Source organism: Haliotis asinina, chromosome 14, assembly GCF_037392515.1.
Source record: "Haliotis asinina isolate JCU_RB_2024 chromosome 14, JCU_Hal_asi_v2, whole genome shotgun sequence".
NCBI classification, from domain to species: domain Eukaryota; kingdom Metazoa; phylum Mollusca; class Gastropoda; order Lepetellida; family Haliotidae; genus Haliotis; species Haliotis asinina.
In genome coordinates, this window is record NC_090293.1 from 4,362,597 (window position 1) to 4,372,500 (window position 9,904).

The window sequence follows — 9,904 nt, forward strand, 5'->3', positions numbered from 1 at the left end:
ATGTCCAGCATCATTGACACATATGACGTCATATACAGCATCATTGACACATATGACGTCATATACGGCATCATTGACACATATGACGTCATATACGGCATCATTGACACATATGACGTCATATACAGCATCATTGACACATATGACGTCATATACAGCATCATTGACACATATGGCGTCATATACAGCATCATTGACACATATGGCGTCATATACAGCATCATTGACACATATGACGTCATATACAGCATCATTGACACATATGGCGTCATATACAGCATCATTGACACATATGACATCATATACGGCATCATTGACACATATGACGTCATATACGGCATCATTGAGACATATGACGTCATATACGGCATCATTGACACATATGGCGTCATATACAGCATCATTGACACATATGACGTCATATACGGCATCATTGACACATATGACGTCATATACGGCATCATTGACACATATGACGTCATATACAGCATCATTGACACATATGACGTCATATACAGCATCATTGACACATATGGCGTCATATACAGCATCATTGACACATATGGCGTCATATACAGCATCATTGACACATATGACGTCATATACAGCATCATTGACACATATGGCGTCATATACAGCATCATTGACACATATGACATCATATACGGCATCATTGACACATATGACGTCATATACGGCATCATTGAGACATATGACGTCATATACGGCATCATTGACACATATGACGTCATATACAGCATCATTGACACATATGACGTCATATACGGCATCATTGACACATATGACGTCATATACGGCATCATTGACACATATGACGTCATATACAGCATCATTGACACATATGACGTCATATACAGCATCATTGACACATATGACGTCATATACAGCATCATTGACACATATGGCGTCATATACAGCATCATTGACACATATGGCGTCATATACAGCATCATTGACACATATGACATCATATACAGCATCATTGACACATATGACGTCATATACGGCATCATTGACACATATGGCGTCATATACAGCATCATTGACACATATGACATCATATACAGCATCATTGACACATATGACGTCATATACAGCATCATTGACACATATGGCGTCATATACAGCATCATTGACACATATGGCGTCATATACAGCATCATTGACACATATGACGTCATATACAGCATCATTGACACATATGGCGTCATATACAGCATCATTGACACATATGACATCATATACGGCATCATTGACACATATGACGTCATATACGGCATCATTGACACATATGACGTCATATACGGCATCATTGACACATATGACGTCATATACAGCATCATTGACACACATGACGTCATATACAGCATCATTGACACATATGGCGTCATATACAGCATCATTGACACATATGACATCATATACAGCATCATTGACACATATGACGTCATATACAGCATCATTGACACATATGGCGTCATATACAGCATCATTTACAGTGTTTGCAATGCTTTAACTTGCCAGTTTGCCATCAGGGCCTGCTACCAACAGCAGGCTTTAAAACCTACAGGCCCTGAATGAAATCTGCCGGCCCATTTTCTACAAGTCAAACCAATAAAAACACAATAGACTACACTGAACAAAGTTTCACACTGTTTCTACATCAGTTAGTGAAACCTATAGCCCCGAGAAAGGTGCTGACATTCCTATGAAATACCAGGAAGTGAAATTGTAAGTTATTGTAAGTTATCATGGATCGTTCCCGAATATTAATAACTATAAAAATACGGGAAATATTCCAGCCGAAAGAAAGACACATTTGCCGAAAGCCCACAAGGGTGTGCTGATATTCGGAACTGCCGGCCTAATACAGTAGCAATCCGCGCCGGACCGACGATTATTTCGAACACCGATTACATATATACATAATTTATATAGCATGTACATATACATAACATCCTATACAGCAACATTTGCATATATGATATTACATGCAGTAGCATTACATTATAACACCAATAACATTATATCTCCAGCACCATGCACAACAACTCTTACATCTTCGACAACACCAGGAGCATCTACGGGACCGTACAAAGAGGTTCCGTGTACTTAACGCGAACCAAGCGTGAATCGACGAAGGATTTGGACACATTATCGCCTGCACCTACAAAAAGGTAATGACGTAAACATAGCAAAATTTAAACAATTTCTAGCATGTATAAGCTCCTTTGACAGAACATTTGCATATTGCGGGGGAGGTGAAGGTGGAGGCGAGTCCCACCGAGCACCCCCTGGTCGGATGGCAGCTGACACTGAATCTGTCACAACAACGCTTGTTTTCATAATCGATCTGTAATTTAAAAGGCGCTGTTGCTCATGGTAACACGGCTTCTGAAATGTTGTTTTTCACACAAAACTATTCACCACTGTTTGGGTGAAAGAAAAGTAGTTACGTGAAAATATTCTTAAAAATCAAACTCAAAGTAAATAATTTTTAAATGAAGCTACGTTATTTTTTATTTTCTGTGAATGATTATGACCATATTTCTTATGGTCATATTCTGTTGCTTTAATCGGGCGTTAATTGCACAGGTAAAGTACTTTTCAGGATACTTTGCGCACTATTTGTCTTTTACTAAACGGGGTTAATAGTCAGGGTCTTTGCCTTAACATGCAGCCAACAGTAATATCACCGTCTACAGCAATGACGTCGCTAGGGTACACAAATGGCCCAGTTGGTGGTATTATATTCGTGTGATCGTGACTTTGAGCTTCGTAAAACACCCCGTGACTATGTCCCTTGGTTTGTCGGCCCCAAACCTTTGTCGGGCCGATGGAGTAGCCTAGTGGTTAAAGCGTTCGCTCGTCACGCCAAATACTCGGATTTGATTGCACGGGTACAATGTGTGAAGCCCATTTCTCATGTCTCCTGATGATGTCCCCATATTGATGGAATATTGCTAGAAGCGGCGTAAAACCAAAACGACTCACACACCCTCTCCCTGTCTGCGTCAGTTTCACTGTGGTGTAAACCATATCTACAAACTGTATCACCACATGTCACCCTCCCACATCAAGGTCCAGAGTCGTTACATATGTGATTTTGTGTTCAAAGCAACGTTTAAAACCACCATCCTGTTGATAAAACTGCATCCCTTGATTAAAAAAATAATGATTCACACATCCACAATGTTTGTTATATGACAAGAGCGCAGGTGTTAAGTTCACAGTCTCCTTTCAAGAATTTTCAGAAATGATCATGCATGTAGTTTAAGGATAAACTTCGCTGTTAACAATTTCCTTGGATTTGAGAATACTAGGTCCTCGTTTTTAAGGTCAGCAATGGCGCTTGCAACCATAAATCATTTTTTGTGGGGATACAATGTCACATATTTCACCGTTTAACATGGATGCCATCGTTACCTGAACAATGTCGTCATTGTAACGGCAAGATGGCGCAATTTCTTAAGATGTATGTAACAGCCGGTTATACTGACTATAGGCGGCTTAAACTAATGGCCGTTTCCGGAGCCCATCACATGCCTATACATGACAATAGACTACATTCCCTCACTTCCGGCGACAACAGATGACTGCAGTTACAATGAGCACCTGCTGGTTGACAGCTCACCTGCGTCAGACACTTTGTACTAATTACAGGTGTATCCTAGGCGTAAAATCTAATCAATTATGCAAATAACAAGAGATACCATATGCGTACTTTTTAATCATAAAGGGACTTTGTCCTTTTTAAAAAAACATTTTCGTACTGCACCAGTTGATTTCTTTTGCTGATAAAAACACCTGGCTTCAAATCGATTTACATTAACACCGATTAAGATGACTGATCAATGCGGATTGGTGCCTTGTGTGCCGATCTCATGTCTAGTTGGTATCTACGCGGTACCAAGATGTGATTCTGTTTTGTCAAATGTGCGACATTTTATATAAAATATACTCTACTTAACGTTGCAGGAGTTCATTTTAGTATGAAGTGTTATGTACAATTTCGAAGTCATGACAAAAATTCAAAGAATCAAAGCACATGAACTTCTTTATCAGACCTCGTTTCTGTAATAATTTAAAGTATACGTTTACAGTGCGATGCCCTAGGGTATTGAAAGAGTAGCCGACATGAGTTGCCCATGTGTAATGACGGTGACGATGGCATCATCGTTTGTTTCAGCGCCAATGGTTCTGAAATGCGTGCGACAGGACATATAGTTATTTAGACGTGTAGCAGTCAGAGCTGAGACAAAGGTTTACACTCGCTCACTCATTCACCAGCCCACTCACTCACCCACTCATTCACCAGCCCACTCACTCACTCCCTGATTTTCTTGTGACACATCTACAGTTTCAGCAACATGCATATAAAGCTACATAAAAAAGTAAATGTTTCTCGGGCACATTTTTTTCAAAAGTGATGAGGTTGGTAGGACTTTTTAAAAACTTTTTGATAGAAAAAAAGTGACGAGGAAGGAATACCTTTTTTTCTCTCAGAAACGCAGCTTGGAAAGTTAAGCCCGTGTTAATGAGTTGTAAATTCAGTCACACTCGCTCTTACAGACACTCATTCTTATTGCGGACATATGTATGATCGCGTCCGAGTCAAAATTACTTTTCTAAATCGCAATAAAAAATTGTTACGCACACAAATAAAAGTGACGCGCCAATGTTCGAGAAACATTTCACTTATATCCGGTGTAGAATTTGTCTTCAAAAACCCATGCTTGTCGTAAGAGGCGACTAACGGGATCGATTGGTCAGGTTCCCTAACTTGGCAGACACCGTCACATGTATCCCAGTGGCGCAGATCGATGCTCATGCTGTTGATCACTGGTTTGTCCGGTCTTAACTCGATTATTCGCAGACTATCCCCATATGACATGGATATCGCTGAGTGTGGCGTAAAACTAAACTTATTCACTCATTGCATGTCTATAATCTTATAAACAACTCTCCAGTATACAAAATATGAATTTGGAGAAATTATTTTGAGCAAGTTTACATTAATTTTGATGTCGCTGTTTATGAGACAGTTGATTTTATCATAAAGGCAAGTCGTTACTTCCTCGATATTTTAATAAGGTTCAAGATTAAATTCTAAGATATCGCCTACTCTCAGGTAAATTTCCCCTTATTGTAATTATTTATACATGTTGAATTGTTCCCGGCACGTGTAAAATATACTGATCAAGATACGTTTTGAATACTTTTTAAAGAGTCTTTTCGGTAGCATATGTCCCATTTGGTTATAAATAGCCGAAGACAGTCTAAATATTCTTTTCCTATTAATACCATGCAGATGATAGATAAACGATATCTGAATTGTAGCGAAAGTTTGTACAAAACAACCTCTCACACCAACAACTAGGTGGCGCTGACAGAGCACGAGACTATCTCGTGCAACAGACGTCGAAGACTGTAAGAAAAAAAGTAAGGCAACATCAGAACACCAGACTGTCGTCGATGTTTAATGCGTTTGCTATTCTGTAAGATCATATCAGCATTAAAACTGCTCTCTGAACATCAGTCTTGCAAAACTGTAGTCAATGTACCTCGACGCAACCGCAGGCGCCAATAGCGTGCAAGGAATTGCTCCCGCCACATCAACAACGTCATGCACGTGCAACGTCCACGTGCAATATGGCGGCGCTCGCACATGCGCCGTAAATGGCCCAGCCTACGTGTGTCGTTCGCGGTACAGTGACTCTAAATCATGGAAAATCGTGGCCCGTGTCATGCTCAGGATACGCCGCGGTGCTGACTTGATGTCAGACTGATTTCAACTTAAATCCAAACTCCCAGGTAATCAGAAAAATGAAAGATACGGCCGATTTATGGCGCAGTCCACGCTGCTGCTCCGTCTGCTATAAGACAAACTGAGATCACCCTCAAACATGCAATTTGTTCGTATTTTGGGGGGCGGCACACTTTCTGGATGAAGAGCTTTGGTATTTTTTCTCTGGCGTGACACATTGATGGTGATTTATAATGTAACGGTATGTCACAAATCTGATGGAGCTTGAATAAACAACTTCCTGGTGCAAATGTGGAAATTTGAACGTTGATTTAAGCGATAGGTTCTTATTTCCGTGTAAAGGTCTTTTGTAGAAAATGAGATATTGATGATGAAATTTCAATCTTGTCAGGCTTAATGTGATCTGAACGTGCAAAACGGCATCAAGAACACAGTAAATATCCCAGCAACTATAAAGGAAACCAATCTGCATGTCCCTTAAACAAGCGTCCTCGTGCCATAAATATATTTCTTACTGATATTTATGTGTATGGTATGATGCAGGGAAACATGTCCTTTCTAGGTTCATTATTAAATCCCGACATGACACAGTGCCCTTGGTTTGGGCTCACCTTCAGATGTGATCTTGCAAACATTGTTCCGCAGTTCTAATGGCAAATTCGTTTAATATGGGCTAGATGCATCGGGATTGCCTATCCAACTAATGTAATTAGGACGCTGGTGTAGTCTAGCGGTTGATGCGCTCGCACATCACATCAAAGACCCGGGTTCAGGTCTTTGCATATGTACAGATTTCTGTCCCGGGTCATGATATTGCTGGAACGAAAAGGGCGTCAACCACTCGCTCAAAAATTATGAATGTTTCACTGGTTGTTTAAAAATAATGCATTGACATATTATTATCAAATGTATGAACTATTTTCTGATTGTCATGATCACCAGGTTTAGATGGACTTCTAAAGCAAGTAAAGGCGACAGGGCAACCGCATAGGAAGATTTTGTAATATCTGTAAAATCAAAACACGGATATTTTTACGATAGTGAGCAAAAGGAAAATGCTTTTCAGAAAGTGGTAAAAGTAACCACTTGTGCTGGCGATAAGGTGTCTTACTCTGAGAATGTGGGTTTGAATCCCGGTTTAAAGCCCCCAAAGTATTAGAATATCTACATTACTGACAAAGAGCAATTCCAAATATGACACGTATTGTGTACACTATGGATATGAGACGTTAAGATAAAAGGTCCTACCCCACGGACCCAAAAAGATCCGGGGTAGAATAGGCCTTCAGCAACCCATGCTTACCACAAAAGGCGACTATGCTTGTCGTAAGAGGCGACTACGGGTTCGGGTGGTCAGGTTTGCTGACTTGGTTGACACATGTCATCGGTTCCCAGTTGCACAGTTCGATGATATTGATCACTGGATTGTCTGGTCCATATTCGATTATTTACAGCCCGCCGCCGTATAGCTTGAATATTGCCGAGGGCGGCGTAAAACTAAACTCACTCCTTCCTCACAGCGGAGTCGTCAGTTCGGTGATGTTTAAAAACTTGGTGAATCTGCGAGCACGGAGATGGTCCTGGTAATATGACCTCGTACTCAAGTCGAATCGGGATTCGAACTACGATTATCGGTTCTTGGCAGAACTAAGGGATGGCAGTCCGTTCACGACGCAAACCGTGTCATACTTGATCTCATCCGGGGGGCTTTGTGTACCGTACCCGTGAATTCCCTCCAAACACTCGGAAGTTCACGTCTTGCACGAGATACCTCAGAAAACTCATCAGTGATTTGTATACATTGGGTTGTTGGGTAAAAGTGCAGTTTTTGTTTTGGCAACCTCTTAATGACTATCACGGCCGGGGACACCAGAAATGGAACAAATAAATTCAGCATGTGTTGCTATTCGAGTTAGGGACTCTGGTGTGAGTAAGTGAGTGAGCTTGGAGTCGCGTCGGTAGTGTTTCAGCCATATATGGCTACGATTGTATATGAAATGAATTAGCGTTTGAGTAAGTACGAATGTCGTTGAGCGTCGTCACAATCGTGGCCATGACGATCCTTCTGCAAAGTGTCGAAGACTTGATGATTTGGACCAGCAACATTCTCTTGTGTAGTCGTGTCTGCGATTGGATTCCGAGCTTGGTTGTGTAAGCTTTGTGACTTGGCCCCGATTTCTTGAAACATACTTAGGTCTCGGTTTTGACTTAAGTTAGGGTTTTTACTCAAATTTGAGAAAGTGCATTTCCCATAATGAGAGGAAATTGATATTTAACTCACACATAGTAGACAATTTGAGTTTGGTTGATAGATTACTTTAGTCGTTATGACTTTTTATATTACAAATGCAGTGAAAAATAAGAATGTTTCTTTTTTGTGCTTATACTTAGTGAAAATTTCAGCTGTTTCAAATCGTGTCAAGTCGTGTCGAGAAATCGGGGCCTGGTGCATTGTAACATCGGTTACATGAGGAGACACAAGCGTACTGGGACATAAAGAATGTGTGAGTTTAGGTTTTCGACGGTTTAAGCAATATTCCAGCAATATCACTACCAGAAATGGGCTTCACACATTGTACTCATGTGAAGAATCGAACCCGGGCCTTTGGCGTGACGAGCGGACGTCTAGACTACCCCACCACCCTTGTACATGCAATGAGCTGACCCCGGGACTGAGGTGTGGCGAGAGAACGTGTTCGTCCTAATTAGAACTTTGTGACAGGGATTGATGGAAGAGACACTCACTAATACCAAACATAGTGTGAAGTGTATGCAGAGTCCATAATATATAAAACTGGAAACCTCTCATCAATCAGAGTGACGGACGTCGATTCGAACCAGACACTTTAACCCGACCCAATCAGGTACAAAGAACTAAAATGATCGACTAATACAGATAATGATCTACTTCCAATTTCAAGTGTTTACATCAATCGCCTAGAACAGAGTCTGGCCCTCAAAAGACATCGCTACGCATGGTCGGCAGCGCGGAAACGGAGCACGTGCTTCTTGATTGGGTTACAAGTTCGCTCAGCGGAGTCACACGCCGTGAAATGAACTTTCATAAACAAGTCAATTCAGGCACAAGCTTTTACTCAAAAACTAAATTTGCAAAGGTGGGGGAAAATTGATTTAAACATATGTGTCGAAGCCTTCTCATATGCATGGATGTGAATAAACAAGAGACGTATAGGGGAAGATGGCCGTACCTCGGGATTGGGCTGTGGCGGGTGGAAGTGTAATATGTAATTAGTACTTCAAGTGACACAATTTTAGTTGCTTTTAAAGCAACATAATTCAATCTGAGAGTGGTAATTTTCGTCTCTTTAACAGCTTAGAACAATTGATTTAACTGCGCGTTTTCGTTATATCCAAACGACTCGTATAACCTGTTATTAGACAACGTGGGGTTTGCGTGCAAAGCTTTCGACAAAATAAAACAGCTATTTCAGATTATTGGACGTTTTGTAAAAGCCAAGCATTTACCATTTTCATTTGATATAGGAGTAGTTGTGGCAATCACTGGAAGTAGGAACCGGTAATTGTAGGTAGTGATCCAGGAGCATCTGGGAACTACCATACAAGACCGGGATACAATGCAGTGAGATATCTGTTTACTGTTTTAGCTGAATCACCTGCATGTACAACATATTCAGACCAGCAGCTAGAGTACGGCACTTAGCGTTGTAAGATCTACTATAGTTTGATGTGTTTGTTCAGCAGCTGTTCAAGTCGCACAGTCACGCTTTATTTTATTGTGGGACAACGGAACGTGTGATTGTTGTCCTCACAACCACTGTCTCCGTCGTGTTTGTCTGCAGTAGAACGCCTTAATACAGAAACACGGGTAAAGGGTAGCGTGAAACGTAGTAGTAGTAGTAGTAGTAGTAGCAGCAGTAGTAGTAGTAATAGCAGCAGCAGCAGTAGTAGTAGTCGTCGTCGTAGTAGTAGTAGTAATAGTAGTAGCAGCAGCAGTAGTAGTCGTCGTCGTCGTCGTAGTAGTAGTAGTAGCAGTAGCAGTAGCAGCAGTAGTAGTAGTAGTAGTAGTAGCAGCAGCAGCAGCAGTAGTAGTAGTAGTAGTAGCAGCAGCAGCAGCAGTAGTAGTAGTAGTAGTAG

The 9,904-nt window shown here is 41.0% G+C and overlaps 1 protein-coding gene across 1 annotated transcript; it reads left to right on the forward strand.

The window, feature by feature from the left end:
- Positions 1-1,602, forward strand: LOC137262020 (uncharacterized). The gene has a single exon (XM_067799817.1). The coding sequence runs from the start codon at positions 1-3 to the stop codon at positions 1,600-1,602; it is 1,602 nt and encodes a 533-aa protein (XP_067655918.1).
- The last annotated feature ends 8,302 nt before the right edge of the window (positions 1,603-9,904 follow it).

What these genes read in the sequence shown, in the direction of transcription:
- LOC137262020 (XM_067799817.1), top strand. Translation starts at nt 1, where the DNA reads ATGTCCAGCATCATTGACACATATGACGTCATATACAGCATCATTGAC.